The 18,895-nt window shown below is 38.7% G+C and overlaps 1 protein-coding gene across 23 annotated transcripts in view; it reads left to right on the top strand.

Annotated features, from left to right (window-relative positions):
• LOC141459968 (uncharacterized) overlaps positions 1 to 18,895 on the top strand; it is a 91,929-nt gene that overhangs the window by 7,631 nt on the left and 65,403 nt on the right. For all 23 annotated transcript variants that reach the window (XM_074139562.1, XM_074139585.1, XM_074139579.1 and 20 more), the window contains exons 2-4: positions 11,615 to 11,705; positions 12,386 to 12,442; positions 12,999 to 13,123. In XM_074139562.1, the coding sequence (XP_073995663.1) occupies positions 11,615 to 11,705; positions 12,386 to 12,442; positions 12,999 to 13,123 (273 nt within the window). The remainder of the gene's footprint in view (positions 1 to 11,614; positions 11,706 to 12,385; positions 12,443 to 12,998; positions 13,124 to 18,895) is intronic.

Raw genomic sequence — 18,895 nt, 5'->3', positions numbered from 1 at the left:
AAATATGCGATAACATCCAAATATGTGGAAATATGTGAAATAAAAGTAGGCTCAAACGGCTTAAAGAGTGTCAGTATGAATACTTCTAGTTGAAAAACGTCTGTAAATTGCCTAGAAAAAAATATGTAAATACATACGAATCCGTTCCCTACTTATGACCTAAGCACAACAAAGATCTAGGTGTCACTAGTAATTCAAAATGTTATTTAATTTATCGAAATTAAAAAAAAAAAGTATTGTAGAAAATAATGTTATTTTTTTTTAATAATATTGTAAAGTTTTTCTTGTCCTTTTACTAAGAAAACTTCACTCATACAACTAGTGCCTGCCACTAGTTATTTTAATAATATGTGGGTTTGATAAATAATAAAACTCGCTAAAGTTGTAAGTAATAACCTGATTTATTAACACATTACCTTTACTCACATTAACATTTACTAGCAACTAACGCTATTCATTACAGTTACCATTTACAACAGTCACAACAGTTTTCTGTTACTTACTCACTACGTAACGCCACAAAACTGTTCCCCGACTGACCACTGGTCCGCACTGCACCGAATTGCACTAGTCTCTGCTACACAAACAAAGCTCTACTCACTAACTGACTAACCGCCTGACTAGCTAACTTTGAAGCACTCCGCAACACTGACTCTCTCAAAACTAACTCATAAACTTGGCTAATAACTCTAAACTCTAATAACTCGTTAAGAACTCTAAAAACTGACTTCTCCAGCTGTGTCTGCCTCCTTTTAACTGCGTGCCTCCCTCCAACTGGGACTGCCCTCCTCCAACTCGCTGAGCATAAGTTTCCACGCCCTTCTGACGTTCATTGGCTGGAGAAAACATACTGCCACCACCTCAGCTGGGGCCGCCCTTCTCCTACTCTCTGTCTCGCTCCTACCTGTCAATCACTGGCTGGGAAAACACATATGCCACCACCCCAACTGAGGCCTTTCTCTTAGCTGGCTTTTACACAGGTCACTAACTCCTTGAACAATCTAGCCCTTTCCTTTCTAGTTCAGATAGAGACCGGCCCTTTTGTCTACACAGTGGTGGCCTGATACCGACTTTGGTCGCTTAACCCCTAGAACAATCTAGGCCTTTCTTCTCTGCCACCGGTAGATACCGCCCTTTTGTTAATGCAGTGGCGGCCTGTTACTGACTTTGGTCGTTCAACCTCTAGAACAATCTAGGCCTTTCTTCTCCGCCCAGGTCAACTTCGTTACACTGCCCCCCTCTTAGAACTGTTCGTCCCGAACAGAAGTCTCCTTCGTGATGTAGGGCAGCAATCGGTCCAAGTGTACCACCTTCATCTTGGATCTGGGCGTACGTTGGAACTCGAACACAAGGTCGTTGAGCCGTGAGACAATGGTGTAAGATCCTTCCCAGCAACTTAGGAGGTTTTCTCTTTTTGCGGACACGTTTATACGACCACACTTTCTCACTTCTCTGGAAAGTTCTTCCAATAAACTGCCTGTCATAGAATGTCCTCGTCCGGTCTCTGTCCTGTTTCATCCTGTCGCGTACCTTTCCTCGTGCAGCTCTCCATTTCCGGCGAAGTTCCACAGCATAGCTACTCACGCCCGACTCTTCAGCTTCCAGGCTGCCAAATGGAAGATCGTTGGTTAGTCGAAGCTCTCTGCCAAGCATTCGCTCTGTGGTCTCTTGAGCTGCTGATCGGTAATCCATCCTTAAGGGAGGTGTATGTTCATCCCAGTCCTCCTGATTTTCATTTTCCAAAGCCCTCTGATGCCCTTCTAGGGTCCTGTTAATTTGCTTCACCATGCCGTCAGAGTGAGGGGGTAGCGGCGTTGTCCTTGTTCTCCTGACGCCGGGGAACTGGTAGACAGTCGATGCTGCAGCTGCCGTCGACGCGTCCTGATCTGTTGAGACGTGGGCCTCTGCCCACTTGCTGGAGTGGTCCGTCGCAACCGGCATATAGCGCATTTCTCTTCTGGAATCTGGAGAGCGTCCTGCCATATCGTTGGCTATCCTCTTGCACGGAGTTCCTACCTTGTCCCGCCTCAGGGCGCCATTGGTTCCACGGCTGGTTCTCTTCATTGCTACCCACTCGGCGCACCGACTAGCCCAGTCTACACCGTCCTCGTGGTAGCCTACCAAAGAGAACCGCTGCCTCCGCTTGGCCAATGCCCTCTTTACTGCAAGATGGATCCCGGTGTTACCTCCTTGGATGTCCGATAGCCCTTCTTCCGTTTTCGATTCTGACAGGAGTACTTCATCTCCCGCTTCTTTCCGGTCCACGCTTCTTCGGTCTCGCGACAAAATGCCCATTTCAATGGCGAGCGAATTCCGCTGGGCACAGTAGCTCGGTACGTCCCGACTGCTGGGTGCAATCTCGTTCCGGACCGCTTCCTCCTGACACTTGAGCACAGACCCCGTGTCCTCGCCCAGAAGTTGTTCCTCCCTGGTCGCTTCAGGGCTCCATTCCACTCCTGGTTGAACAATAATGGTACTCTTACCTCGGTCTTGCTCTTCCTGTCCGCTGCAGTTTTCCAGCGCTCCTATGCTTTCTTTTGACCACGCAGATTCTTGAACTTCTACAAGGCTATTTCTTCCTTTAACCTGGTCACGTACACCTCTAAAGTCTGACCTGTCATCTCTACTACCTGCATCATCCTTGCTGCCTTCGTCTTCTTCTCGGATGTTGTCGGCTTCTTGGACCTTGTCTGCCTCGTTCTTCATTCCTTCTGATATCTGGTTTAATTTCTTTTCCATTTCTCCATTTATTTCGTCTTGGATCTTACTTATTTCCCTGGTTACTCTCCTTGTTATTTCTTCTCTCATCTTTTCCTGGCCCTTATTCACCTCATCTAGGCGCTTGTTCATCTCATCTTGACCCTGTTTCATCTCCTTCATCAGTGCTATTAACTCTTCCATGTTCTGCTTCCTGGCACTCACGGGCATATAACACTCGTCAGTTCTCCACAACTTTCGGCAATTTACCCGAACTAATAAAATCAAAACTTACTCGTCTAGCGGTTTTATCATATCCCACTTCTGACACCAATGTAAAGTTTTTCTTGTCCTTTTACTAAGAAAACTTCACTTATACAACTAGTGCCTGCCACTAGTTATTTTAATAATATGTGGGTTTGATAAATAATAAAACTCGCTAAAGTTGTAAGTAATAACCTGATTTATTAACACATTACCTTTACTCACATTAACATTTACTAGCAACTAACGCTATTCATTACAGTTACCATTTACAACAGTCACAACAGTTTTCTGTTACTCACTACGTAACGCCACAAAACTGTTCCCCGACTGACCACTGGTCCGCACTGCACCGAATTGCACTAGTCTCTGCTACACAAACAAAGCTCTACTCACTAACTGACTAACCGCCTGACTAGCTAACTTTGAAGCACTCCGTAACACTGACTCTCTCAAAACTAACTCATAAACTTGGCTAATAACTCTAAACTCTAATAACTCGTTAAGAACTCTAAAAACTGACTTCTCCAGCTGTGCCTCCCTCCAACTGGGACTGCCCTCCTCCAACTCGCTGAGCATAAGTTTCCACGCCCTTCTGACGTTCATTGGCTGGAGAAAACAAACTGCCACCACCTCAGCTGGGGCCGCCCTCCTCCTACTCTCTGTCTCGCTCCTACCTGTCAATCACTGGCTGGGAAAACACATATGCCACCACCCCAACTGAGGCCTTTCTCTTAGCTGGCTTTTACACAGGTCACTAACTCCTTGAACAATCTAGCCCTTTCCTTTCTAGTTCAGATAGAGACCGGCCCTTTTGTCTACACAGTGGTGGCCTGATACCGACTTTGGTCGCTTAACCCCTAGAACAATCTAGGCCTTTCTTCTCTGCCACAGGTAGATACCGCCCTTTTGTTAATGCAGTGGCGGCCTGTTACTGACTTTGGTCGTTCAACCTCTAGAACAATCTAGGCCTTTCTTCTCCGCCCAGGTCAACTTCGTTACAATATGTTTGTATACAGGGTGACCAGAGTTATATGCTCCACACACTTTTTTTTTTAACGGAGGGAAATTTCGAAAAAATGAAAAACACGTATTTAATCATTTTTGGTCTAGTTTATTTTCAGTGATTGACCCATTTTTTTAAACCCCTGAATCTCGAGATACAGCATCCAACTTTTGTTTTTCAAATGGAACGTTATATTTTTTTTTCATATTGTTATAGTATTTGAGCTCCTAAAAAATTGTTGGAAATCGGTTAGGTTTTTCAAAAGTTATGGTAATTTAAAATATGAAAAACAAATTTCAGTTTATTGTCAAAATTACGTTATTTTTCTTAAAGAAGCTGTTCAAACTGGACACAATCAACGGATAGGCATGCCAAAACTCTGGACTCCCACGCTTTGCTTGTAGCAGCACTTATGGTGGCGTAGTCAAGATCTAGGCAGGCTAGAGTTATTCGACGTTCAGGTTGTTTTTTCTACAAACGTTTGATGTGGAGTTTTAGGAAATCGAACTAATCGGCCCATACTTCTACAGAGAGAACTTAACTGGTGCAAGGTATCTAACTTTTTTTAAGAGTCATTTTGCCATTCTGCTTGAAGATGTTCCTTTACAACGTCGGCTAAATATGTCTTTTCAACAAGATGGTTGCCCGGCACATAATGCGAGAGTTGTTCGAGGTTACCTGGACAGAAATTTCCATGAAAAGTGCTTAGGGACTCATTGTCCCATCCAATGGCCACCTCGATCTCTGGAATTAACTCCAATGGACTATTTTTTGTGGGGATATCTAAAAAAATAAAGTGTACACTAACCTTAATCCCGTGGCTTCAGTCGATGATCTGAAACGTCGAAAAGTGGGTGGAGCATATAACTCTGGTCACCCTGTATAGTTTTAATTTTTTTTAAATGGGACAAAGTATTTTATCAGATGCCCAAAACTAACCTTAACTAACTCCATATTCTTCTATGCTTATGAGAGATAAGGGCATGCATTGTTGCGTTGTTTGTTGCATTGTTTTTATAAAAGGAGTGTTATGAATTTTATTGAATTACAACCAAGAAAATTAACACTGCTGAGGATTTTATGAGTCTACATTTAGGAAAGAAAGGCTTCTTAAAATTGTTTACTAAATTATTTTATAAAGTTCAGCAAGACAATCTAAAGTTTAGCTCGCACTTAAATCTTCCTTCTTCCCTATGAATCTACACACTTGATACTAGCAAAAAGCACACATAAATTAAATTCTAAATTATAAATGAATTTTAAATTCGAATCATTCCTTCGTACATTTTTAGTGTTAACAAAAAGCGCCAAAACAACTAGAAGAAGAAGATTAAATGTCAATTTTCAGAAATTTCGAAACTACAAATATTTTACCTATATAAATTTCTATTGTTTTACACTAAATTTATCTTGGCTAATTTAACTTTTTAGTACAATTTTCAAATATTGTTCTAGTTCTTGTCGTCGTCGTCATTGTTGTTGTTACATATTTTGTAAACAACGTAGCGCCTAAACGCGTGAACCGATTTTCATGAATGAGATGTCATTTGACTCAGAATTTCATGTAGAATGTGCCTTTTAGGAGGGGTCTTGATGCTGTTCTTCTTATGAGAAAGCAGTTAACCCCGTGAACCTCCTCTTAATCTTTTATTAATAATAACTCTGTAAATCTTCGCCATATTTTTAATAAAATTTGGCAGGAAGAAGTGGCTGGGGAATTATTTGCAATCTGACCGTATTCACAGTTGATTTCTCATTGCCTTTTTAGGGTTTTCTTTTCGTGAGCTCCTCATTTTTCGTAATTTTTTTTTTTACCTAATGGCGACGCCATATATTTCATTTTAAATCTGAAGCTGTAAAGATATAATTGCAAACAAACTTGACTTATTGTCAATATCAATCTCTATGGCCAGTTTTGTCTTAGATGCAAAAAATAAATTTCTACGTTTTAAAATAAGTTCTATTATTTGTCAGTTACATAAAGACAAGGTATTTTTACAAAAACAAGTAATTTTTTTCAATTCATAAAGAAGTGTAGTTCTAAATGAAGAAGGAAAACTGATTAAGGGCTCCTGATTCTTGAAAGTTAAGAATTTTTGTATTTACATGAGCAAGTATTCCTAAATTTCAGGAATGAGAAGCTCTTAAACTCTTTAGGCTTATCTTATTGTTTGTGTTGTTGTTGAGAACACTGTCCGAAGCTCTGGGCACCAATAACCACAGATGTTGACAAAATTAATTAAAAAAAAAAACAGATATCGTTGAAGTTTTTCTCACCGCTATCGGATTTACATTCGTCATCAGATGTTAATTTATCTGTAGTAGATGTGACTATAACTACTTATAAAATGAATATATTGGTTTCGTGACCGTAAATTGTTAAACTTAGGATGGATGATTTGCGAGGAATCGGTCAAATAAAACAACTCGTCTCTTTGCCAACGTTTCGACAAATATATTGTCCTCTTCAGGGCCTGGATATTACAAATACAAAACAATTTACAGAGTCAGTAACATAGAAAAAACAGTAAAAATCAGTAATACAAAAATAAACAGTAAAATACAATAAATTCTTTATAATTATTGAAACTTACGTGGCTCTGCGGGTTGGTTGAGTTACAGAAAACTAAGAGCCAGAAATGGAGAAGCAGGTATATATATTGTAAAGTTTTTGCCCTTTTTCTAAAAACTTTACTTACACAACTAGTGCCTGCCACTAGTTATTAAATAGTATGTGGGTTTGATTAAATAATAAAACTCGCTAAATTTGTAAGTAATAACCTGATTTATTAACACATTACCTTTACTAACATTAACATTTACTAGCAACTAACGCTATTCATTACAGTCACCATTTACAACAGTCACAATAGTTTACTGTTACTTACTCACTACGTAACGCCACAAAACTGTTCCACGACTGACTGACTGGTCCGCACTGCACCGAATTGCGCTAGACTCAACCGCACTAACAAAGCACTACTCACTAACTGACTAACCGCCTAACTGGCTAACTCTGAAGCACTCCGCTTTCACTGACTCTCTCAAAACTGTCACTTCCAAAGTGTCTCTCCAAACTAACTTTCCAAGACTAACTCAAAAACTAACTCAGAACTTGACTAAAAACTGACTTCTCCAGCTGTGTCAGCCTCCCTTTAACTGCGACTGCCCCACTCCGTCTCTCTCACGCCCACCTGCCGCTCACTGGCTGAGGAAAACACATACTGCCACCACCCCAACTGGGGCCGCCCTCTTCCAGCTCTCTGTCTCACTCCAACTCCGTCTGTCTCACTCCAACCTGCCGCTCATTGGCTGGAAAACACGTACTGCCACCACCTCAGCTGGGGCCGCCCTCCTCCAACTCTCTGTCTCACTCCAACTCCGTCCGTCTCACTCCTACCTGTCAGTCACTGGCTGGGAAAACACATATGCCACCACCCCAACTGAGGCCTTTCTCTTGGCTGGCTTTTACACAGCGGTGGACCGTTACAGGCTACGGTCACTAAACTCCTTGAACAATCTAGCCCTTTCTTTTCCAGCTCAGTAGAGACCGGCCCTTTTGTTTACACAGTGGTGGCCTGTTACCGACTTTGGTCGCTCAACCCCTAGAACAATCTAGGCCTTTCTTTTTTCCCCAGGTCAACTTCGTTACAATATATACAGATATAGCGGGACTTACACGGGAATTTTGGTAATTACAATTGGACAGATACAATAGACTAATTACAACTAAAGAGTAAATACAATAAATATTGGGAAATTTCTTTAAACAACAAAAACCGTTAAACTCAAAACACAGGAGAAACCAAATAATCTTTATGCACCAAATAACAAATAACCAAAAGATTAGAAGTAAATTTAAAAAACCCAGCAATAATTATGTACAAAATTTGGATATCTATTTATTTTTTAATGATAATTAGGACAGACACGTCAAATTTAGCCAACTGCTACAATTTTAATAAATAAATAAATGAGTAAAAATCAGAAATAATTGTAAAAACTGAAAAATAATATCTTCTAATTAGAAGGAAGGAAAGGAAATAAATAAAGTAAATGAGGAAAAATAGAAATATAGCGTACAAAGTGTCAAATGAGAGGTAATATCCAAAATTATAATACAAAATCATTGTAACTAAATTATAATACAAAATTATTGTAACCAAATTATAATACAAATCTGTGATTACAAATAAATTAGTAATTCTCTAAATAAAACAATAAAGATTTATTTGTTTAATAGGAAACTACGCAACTTCAAGGCTTTTATTACAAAGTTATAAGTATCGTAAATTTGAGCTACATTATTAGACAAAAGTATATGGTCCAAAGAAGCGTCTGAATATCTGGTTAAATATTTGTCTCTATGTAATTTGTAATAAGGGTACTCAAAAAAATATAAGTTTAAGAGATTCTTCGATCTTTTTATACAACTTACGGTTTTCTGACAATTTAACCTTTACTTTACTTTACTAAAATAGCTCTACAGCTCTGATCGAGCCTTGGCCTCCCCGACAACCTCGAAGAACCACCTCTCTCTGTCCAGCGCCTTCCTCTTCCAATCAGTCACACCCAGCTTCCGCAAGTCAGCCTCCACATCCTGCATCCAACGCCTTCTTGGCCGCCCTCTACCTCTTGTACCCTCCATTTTGGAGAAAAGTAGTTTTTTTTTTCATCTGATTGTCTGGCATTCGCACCACATGGCCCAACCATTCAATTCTTCTCGCCTTAATGAATTGCACTATGTCATTATCCTGATTCATCTCATAAAGCTCATGGTTTGTTCCTATTTTCCACTCTCCCATCACCAATGTGGCACCGTATATCTTTCTTAAAATCTTCCTTTCAAATATTCTTAACTGATTCACCCAAAGGGTCCAAGTTTCCGCGGAATATGTCACAATTGGCCTTATCAATGTTTTATATAAATTAATTTTTGTTTTGCGTGACAATAGAGAAGAACGGAATAGCTTAATATTGGCGAAATAGGCACGGTATCTGGCCATGATCCTGCAATTCACCTCGGGTGCAATTCTGTTCTCGCTGTTCAGCTCAGCTCCTAAGTACATGAATGATTTCACCTTCTCGAAAGTGAATCCCTCTGCTTCCAGTTTTTGGGCTACTTCACAGTTGCCATTTGGGCTTAAGTTCATATAAATAGTTTTCTTTCCATTCACCGCGAGACCTATTTAATCGCCTTCAGATTTCAGTGTATGAAAAACCTCCTTCAATGACCGAGTGCTTCTTGCTATTATGCATAAATCGTCAGCATAAGCACATATTTGATTCATCGAGTAAATCAAACTTCCTGTGACATTGAGCTTATTTACCACATCATGGAACGCGATATTAAATAATGTTGCGGATAGTGCGTCCCGCTGTGACAATTCAACCTTACAGGCTATTTTTCTGCTAGACAAGGAGCGGGAGTGTACGGGGTGAAGCCGAAATGTAGCTTTTCGGTTAGCCTAGGGAAACTAGCTACAGTTTTTCAGGCTGAGCTAGCTGCAATTAGGCTCTGCGCTACCGAGATTAAAGGGCGAGGAATTATTAATTCTAAGGTCGTAATTTTCTCGTATAGTCAGGATGCTCTACGGGCAATTAGTTCCTACCAGGTCAACAAGCCTGGTTTGGGACTGTCTGGGTGCCCTGAAGGAAATTAGTGACCAAAGTAGTCTTTTTAGTCTGGGTACCTGGTCATTCAGGACATAAGGGAAACGAAGCGGCAGATTTATTGGCCCGGGAAGGCTCTGCGGGACACTTCGTTGGCCCGGAGCCCTGTTTTGGGGTGCCGAAGTGTGTACAGTCTGCGGCCATTAACTTATGGGTGCAGAGTAGGTCTCAGGAGTGGTGGCAAGCCACCACTAGGCAGAGACAGGCGAAGGAGTTCATTAAAGGCTATTCACCGAGGCTGACTGCAGAATTAATCCGTCAAGGCCGTGGGGCTATAAGGATGATTGTAGGCCTATTAACCAGGCCACAGCAGGCTCAGGAAACACATGCATCACATGGGCCAGGCAGATGATAGCCTCTGTAGGTTCTGTCAGGAAGAGGAGGAAGAAACGGCACTGCACGTGTTGTGTCAGTGTGAGAGGCTCGTGTGGCTAAGGATGTTACTTCTCGGGGAGGAAAAACCAAGGCCTGTGAGCTTTACTCAAGAGTCCCTTTCCAGCATTAAGAGTCTGATTAAAAGGACATGTCTGGAGGGTGAGCTTTAGAGTGAGGGGAGCCACAATAGATCCAAAAGGGGCGCAGTGGCGTAGGGCTTGAGGCCGCCCTAGTCTAATCTAATCTAATCTAATCAGCTAGACAAAGTACACATTTTATCGGAACTAGTCCTAAGCTGACTGATTATTCTAACAACTTCTAAGGTAATGTTATAGAATAGGCCAGTAATAGGTAACAGAATAGGTGCATGTAGACCAGTAAAATAAGGTTATATGACTATGTAACCTGAACATCTTTAATCTATTTCTCATTGTTTGCCTATTTAACATCCCTTACCTCTCTTCTTACACAATCAACAATTGTAGTCCGTGTTAGATGCTTTTTAAGTGGAATTCAAATGCTCTATAAATACTGATAAATCAGACCTGCGAAGCTAATATGTATTGCGGTACTGGGTTCGATTCCCGATCTATAGGTCTTGGATTTTATTTAATGGTTAATAAAAAGGAATTTACAGTAAAGTATGTTTGCTAGTCGTCTCCGTCCACGACACCTAATTAGATAGTTGGACGTTAAGCCCCGCCCGAAAAAATAGGCGATTACTACTACTGATAAATCAAACCCTGATGATAGATGATAATCCGAACCAGGAAGTAAGAAAATCAAGAGTGCCATGAAAGATATAATCAACCACATTATCCGGCACTGCGGAGCCTACCTCTTTTTCAACTAGAAATTAATTATAAGTTTGACACTTGTACCAGATTATATGGTGTATCTTCTTTCTACTTGAAACTTCAAAGAAAACTTTTTATGGAAGTGTTTTGTTTTTTCATTTGCAGCTGACAGAAAAATTTCGACTCCAAAGACTATGAATTTGCATCTAAAGAAGGGTTATGTAGAAAAAAAAGGGAAAGGTTGTAACCTTTCACTTTAATCATATTCCTAAATTTTAAAAGAAATTTCAGTTTTTCTTTAAACATGCAGAAGCATAATTATATTAAAACTGTCCGGTAGGACAGTTGTATAAGGGTTGATCGCCAAAAACTGCACGAAAAAGCGTAACGTTGAAAAACACCCAACTTTTTTCTCTTTTTCCATAAAAGATAAAAAATTCCCAAATTTTCTTTAAAATATAAGGTAAATCTTCCTTTATATCTGTATTTTTTTTTGCAACAACATAGATTAAATAGATTTCGAGAAATAAGTTGCTGAAAATGGGCAAAAACGGCATTTTCAGAAAATCTTCTTGTTGTTGTTACCTTTCTTGTAAACAACGTAGCATCTAAACGCGCTAACCGATTTCCATGAATGAGATGTCATTCGATCGGAATAAGTGATTGTATTCAGGTCCTTCAAATTCTTAGATTAGTTTCGCCAACGAATAAAAGTGACAGACATTTGTATATGTACTTCAAGGATTTCTTTTCTGAAAGATGAACCCTTAATTTGAAATTACTGTTTGCATTTCTGTTACAGTTGCATTCGGAGTACAGAAGTACTTACCGTTGGCACGAATACACGGGACCTCGACAGGATGTGGTGCGCAAGGCTCCGCAACCAATTTGCGGTCAGTATTGCTTGTAGATTTAGTATGGCATTAGACTCCTATTACTGTTAGGCTTTTAAAATAAGTTAAGCACTTAATCGATTGAGGAAGAGTTTAGCACTTAATCGATAGAGTAAGGGTTTAGCACTTAATCGATAAAAGAAGAGTTTAGCACTTAATCGATAGAGTAAGGGTTTAGCACTTAATCGGTAAAAGAAGAGTTTAGCACTTAATCGATAGAGGAAGAGTTTAGCAGCTAATTTCCATTAAGTTTGTTTAATTTATTCGGACTACGTTGAATCTTGGATGATTGAATCGCGGGCCAGGATATTTGTTTCATATTTAACTTTTGTTTATGTAATCTATCATGTACGAGATAATTATCTGGAATTATATTAAGAGTAGATAGAAAAAAAACATCTAACCACTACAGCATGAAATGTTGGCCTGATTAAGATGATTTGACCTGCTAGTTATTAGCTTTTAAAAGCAATCCATTTTTCTAGGCACTGTTCATTGCTTGTTTATACAATGAACTAACAAATTCATACGTTTGCGTTTGAAGCTAAGCTAAGACCGTGTACATATACACAATATCCAGAGTAGTACTTGAATTTTTCTTACAGTATTTGTAGTGGTGGTTGTAGTTATAGTGGTGAGTGGTTGTATGATCGATACAATAACACAACTTTTTGTTTTAGGGAATCGAGAAGAGGATGAAAACAAGTATTTGGACAATACGATGGTGCCTTCTTCCGGTAAGTGTTGTACTTGTATGTACTGCTGCCTATACATATTTAGTTCTACCACTTAGTCCGAGCGACGACGTCTGACATAGTGCAATGTGATGTGACATTGGCCATTGGATCACCTTTGGCATATTATCAGGTCTTAGATTAAAAACAAGAAGATTAAAGATTAAAAGACCTATATTGCGGTGACTTTTTTAGGAAAGTATGGCCAATAGTAATCCTGCTTTTTACAATTTACTTCTCTGGCAAAAAGATCTAGTGTTGGGGGCCATGCAGAAATCCCTCTGCGTTTACGAACTCTGCCTCTGCAACAGTACAAGGTTTTTGTTGCTTTACAGCCTCTCATGGTCAATTCTATACGACTTGCCGCAGAAACGTTAAGGACCAATAAGCGATCTTGCCAATCTGACAGTCTATTCCCCTTGCTTTGATTGGCTCTTTGCTGAGTCACCAAACTCTCTTTCTCTCTATGTCTCTTTAATTTTATTTATGCATGCAACTAACTATAGTTGATAATAATTAAGGAGAATACTGTGGGACGGCTGGGTATGTCTTGTTGCAGGTGGGAACATCGAACCGGCGTTGCCGCGTAGGAAGAAGAACCCAACACTGGCCTACCGTACTAACGAGCTGCTGCCATCTAAGAAGGACTTACACCACACGTCTACCTCACTGGATCGAGCCAGGGTAACTATCAACATAAACATGAGAGAAATCATGGCACTCTGTCTACGTTTACACAATTTTAGTTCTCTTTCTTACTTTCTGTAAGAAAATTTTAATACAAGTTTGATTACTTATTTTCAATGTGTTCAAAGCGAATCCGGTCCATTCTCCCTACATGTAACAACTCATGTGCATTCATTTAATATATCATGTGAGGCGAACTCAAGTTCATGTTCCAAAGAGAGCTAACTGCCAATTGGTTCTCTTCATTCATTTATTAAATTTGAGGCTGAGAGGCGCCATCCTAGCCGCCAAAATAAGTATCCGTAAGTGAATCAATCTGGTTCTATAGTTTCTCTAAGAGAACTATTTTTTTTTTTTTTTTAATTTAAGGGGCATCAACATCTGAGGTTATTGGCACCTGCAGCTTTTTCCAGTGCACTGTCGGCCTCCGAACAGTGTTCTCTCGTTACATTTAATACTGTCCACCACCAGAGCTACTTCTAGGAAGAGAAAATCTAAAGGCTGGCAGTTGGATTCGAATCCGGAATCACCGCGTGGGAACTTAAACTAGAGGCCTCTAGTCCCTCTTCAGAACTCATAAATCATTTGCCTGTTAAGAAATCTCTTGTGTCATGATATTGTACAATAATATAAAGAAAATTTGTCTTCTCTAGCCACTAGCTTTCTGGATATTGGGAGAAATGAGAAGGTAAAGATTTGGTAAGAGCATAAGGAAAGCCCTGTTCCTCAGGCAATACAGCCAAAAAAAGCATATTGAGCAGATCCCTTGTAGTTCTGGTGGGCAAAACCTCTTTTTCTTCAGGGTCCATAATATTCCCACAGTCGGTTTTGCTTATTCTCTGGTCATCAAGTGTCAGTGGCCTCACAAACTGTCGATTGTATCGTTATTGTATAGGACACCACAGACCGTTTCTTTTCCTCCTACAACAATCTGCAAACGGGCTGACCACTCACTATGGCGAATCTTTTGAGCTTTGCGTGTCAGATTTATTAAATGATCCACTTATGGTCATTGATCTGAGGAAAGTTTGCCAGATCGCTTATTCTCAATAAATACCATAATTTCTTCAAAGCACTCCACAAATCGCTATATTATTTAAAATTATATAATTTTTTGTCTCTATTGATGCGGGTCACCCAAAATGAGTTCGCGTGACATAGGTTCGCCATAACGGCACTATGGAATACTCTAGAAATGTTTTTGTGATCCTGCCAGTTCTATTTTTAATTTTTCGCCCCTGTTATTTAGTTTACAACTGCTTATTGGCTACAAGTAGGTGAGATTACCTTATACTATATCAAGCAACATGACGTGAAAGATTTGAATGAGGGTTACCTAACGATGACAACCATGAATCGCTTAACGCAGATTAACAATGAATTGAATTTGAAGGATGCCCTGTTCTATCAAGCGATCACTTGATCCCGAGGCCATCGACACTTCAGTCTTCCAGTAGAATGCTGGGAAAGAGTAGTTTGAGGTTGTTGTTAATACATTAGGGTTGAAAAGTAATGCATGTAAATAGTTGGTCCTGGATGACTTCGTGAGGGAGAATACTGATAAAAATGTAGAGCCACCAGTACTGGGTGTGCTCAAAAACCACCCAAATTTAATTCTAAAAAGTGCCTGCTACTTCTTCGTGACACCGCCTTGGTCACGGACATGAAAGGAGAACTTGGGTATGGAGAGTTCTTCGTTTCAGGAGTAGTAGGAAACAAGATGGTGCCTAATTAACCTCACGTCCTATGTGTCACTCGAACGTCAATTGTATTGCTTGTGTTGGCTCTTAATTTATTAAACACTGTAAACTCTAGTTACTTGAAGATACAAAAATTTGGCGGACAAGGATGTTAAGACCCTCAATTAATCGCCTCTAGGTAGGGCTTGGTTTGGACTCACCAATACGCGTTGGTCTCAAGTAATCTGTACAAGCAAGTAAGCTGTTGAGGAGGTAGATAAATTTAAGAGCAACTGACTGCAACTTCTTTTAGAACCAAAGCCAGTGAAGTTGGCCTTAGTTCTGCTTGCATTCTTCGCGGTTGTGTGAGTCGAGTGAAGGCAACTCTCACTTGTGCTTTGTGTTCATTTAAGGGACTCAACTGTTCGACTATCTTTCAGTTAAATAGTGCAGCTTCATCAGAGGGTCTAGCTATATTTCTGTTAAGGACAAGAACACTCTGTTAATTCCGATAGCATAAGACGATTGCCTGGTAAGCACATGACTGTGCGAGAAGGTGATTAGGACACTTTGCCATCAGCTATTAGAAGCAGTATGGATTTCCTGGTGCATCCTATTCGTTTAACTTAATGAACTAAGAATTACCTACTTAAACTTGTGCTAAGAAATTCATGTTACCTTCATTTACAACTTTACTTATGCAATGACTGTAATCTCTGGGAATAATATGCTAGACTCAAGCTACCCATAATCTTCTTGCACTATCTAACTGAAAGCTTTATTAAGAACAGATTGGTGGTAGTTGCAGACAGTGGACTCAAAATGACTGGTGACCTTGATGGTGCCGGAAAAATCCTCTCTTATTTCGCTACCAACTTATAGATAAATGAGAAGATTTGTATTAGTCGAAGGGTAACCTTTTACAAGATCTAAGTATTTTGTGCCAATTTAAATCCTTCATATCATACAACCTTCAAATCTCATTACAGTTTCGAAAACAGGTTCAGCTACTTTGAAAAAAGTAATCGCATTGCAAATTTCAAAAATATATGGACTCCACTGATGCCATCAAGATTTGAGATTCTCCAGATTGAGTGAGCAGCCGCTAACTTACATAACATTTGAGTAGATGTGTGCCTGAGGTTTGAGGTTCTACCTGTTTGAATGAGGACCGTGACTATTTTTTTTTTTCGACAAAGCTGCATTTCCAGGTTGATGGAAATTGTATCCCCTACTACAAGAAATCTATACAACGCACATCATATTTTTTACAGTCTATTTGCGGTCCTTCTTGAATCAAATGAGCAAAATATAACTTAGGAAATATGTTGGCTTTGAGATCTGCCAGAGCTTTCAGTATGTATCTCGATTGCTCCTTTACTCCATTCAACCAAAACAAGCAAACTTTCAGTACCAACTGAATTAATGCCAAATTTCAAATGGAAAAACCAAATGGATTTAGTAGTATCCTATTCTACCAGCTTCGGGTCTGCAATCTTATGCAGCTGTTTCACCTTCTCTATTGTGAAACTGAATGCAATTCTGTTTCGCACGAGCAAAATGAAAGGTTCAACTAATTTTATCCTGACTGTTCATCTTAGCTATGATTTCATTAGATCGTTCTTAAGATTTATCTGCAACACGTGAACTTTGGAGAAGATCAGACAATCGACTGAGGACGTCTTTCAACGTCCAGAACTGTCTCGAAGCGCTGGCACATAACACAACACTATCCTATTATTGCAGACAATGCAAATTGGATCCTTTTCACTAGCTTGTAGTTGCCCTTAAGTTTCCGTGGTGAGTTGCCATAATTTGCTAGGTTTACAGTGGCGTAGGCTTCCTGGCCAGCCCTTTAGAATTTATTTACGATGGTGGGGGGGGGCACTTTTTTTAGCAGCCACTTGATGGTTTTAATTGACACTGCAGTTCAGCGGACCAAATTATAACTAGAAATTTAACCACTTTATTGTACCACATATCATACGCTACAGATATATCTTTACACTGCACATTATAACTCAAAAACTGAAAATCTCAGAAAGTCCAAATTTGAAATTAGGATTGTGTCCTCCTCCATCAACCCTACAAATTTTAGACAAAGAAATGAATCTACTAGCGATCATATAATGTCATAGGTGACTAACTCAATTAATTAAAGAACAGACACAAATAACAAAACCAAATATACAATAAAATCAAAATGGCCGCCAAAACAAGCCGCAATGCAGTCAGCTGAGTATAATTTTTTTTTATAAAAATAAGTTAAACAGTGAATCAAAGAAACAATTTTACAACGTATCGTATAGTTGATCTAGCAGTTTTTATTTAAGCTGTACCGGTTTCGAGATTTCCAGTCTCCTGTATTATCACTTGTTTTTAGATGGAAGAAGTAACTAAAGAGATGTCTGAAATTTCAAAAACCAGTATAGTTTAATAATTTAACTGTAGTATGTACTTTTTCCTGATGAATTCTAGCTCTTTTTTTTAGTTTTCAAATACATCTAATATATGTATCTATAAAATAGCTTTGCTATTCTCTTAATTTTGTTTAAACCTTAATGGGTTTCATAAAGCAGACTAAGAATTCGATGTCTAAAGGATGAACAATGCGCCGAACTTCTTATTATATTATTCCAGGCTGAACAGTAATGCCATGTCTTAATTAATAATCTCCTTAACAAAAACTTTCAGTTTAAAAGGTAACGGAAAAAGGTGCAAAAATCAATACCTAACTTTTCATTTAGTCAGTTAGATTTGGTCGAAAAAAAAGAAGATGTTTATTCAACTAAGGGTTTGTGTATTCACAGACATTTTAAATTAGGTACTTGGTTTAGATACCAACATAGAACCAGTAGATGATGTATACTTCTGAGAAGAAGGCTTATTAAACCTATAAAATATCTCTTTAACAAAAACTTACAGCTTTAAAAAGTCAAATGTAAGGGGTGATTAAACAACAAAAGGTTCACAACTCATCAAGTACCCAACATACTTTAGCTTATAATTTCAGCCGTTTAGAAGCGGTCCGAAAAAGCTTAAGTATTTTATTAAAAATTTGCTTTACTTTTTTCTCCATCCTTCTGAACTGATTTTCATTGATTGTGGCTTGCTTTAATTCTTTCATCATTGTAGATTGTTTTACATGTCCACGGCCCACCAATCCTACCAATTCTCACGGACGGTTCCTGGACATTTTCAATGTTCACTATCGTACTTCCCAATTTTCTTTCCATTACTTTATTGGCTATTTGTTACGTTATCCTGGTATTAAGAAAATGTTGCATCCAAATATGATCTTCAACAAAAAGTACCAGGTACAGAACATACTCGTATTTAAATTCATTTATTGGATTCAATAAACAATAAATGATTAAACCAAAACATATGTAAGTCTGGATCGACGGCCAACATACAAAGGCTTTGTTTTTAATGGAGTTAATGACATACCACAGTTGTTTTGAATCATTAACAGATTTAAATTGTTGTTTTAAAGATTCATAAAATTGTTTGGTTGTATCTTTATATACACTTAAATTTTCTATTAGTTATTAGATACAAGTTGCGAACATAATTTTAGTTAGTTTTGCGGAAGAGATTTAATAATTTGAAAGAACGTGTGCGAAGCAGATTACATTCACTACTCCTTAACAAAAACATACAGTTAAAAGTATAACCCTTATACTTAACTTTTTAAAATGTAAGTTTTTGTAAAGGAGTTTATTAATTAGAACTATATGCAAAATCTATATTTCTGTATGCAAGCAAGTGGGCGTGGCCAAAGCACAAGGCACACTAACTGCGCTCCTTATATGATATTATTCTGATACGTCCCACAACATATAAACATTAAAAAAGATTATTATCTACTCACAACTCAAAATCTAAAATTAACTTTTTAAATCCGAATATTTTTACAATAACATTTTCAGTTTTTGCACTTTGAAAAACAAATATCACCATTAACATTCCAATGAAAAAACTGAACAAAATAAATATAAACTCAGCCTCTAAAAAATAAATTAAACCAGGGAAAATAAATGATTTTTACAGAGCGCGCAATAGTCAAAGTCTAAAGACTAACTTGATA

This window comes from Rhodnius prolixus, unplaced genomic scaffold, assembly GCF_049639745.1.
Source record: "Rhodnius prolixus isolate KJV_2025 unplaced genomic scaffold, Rpr scaffold_35, whole genome shotgun sequence".
NCBI lineage: Eukaryota > Metazoa > Arthropoda > Insecta > Hemiptera > Reduviidae > Rhodnius > Rhodnius prolixus.
The sequence above is the reverse complement of the archived record's forward strand: the minus strand, read 5'-3'. Positions and strand labels throughout refer to the sequence as shown.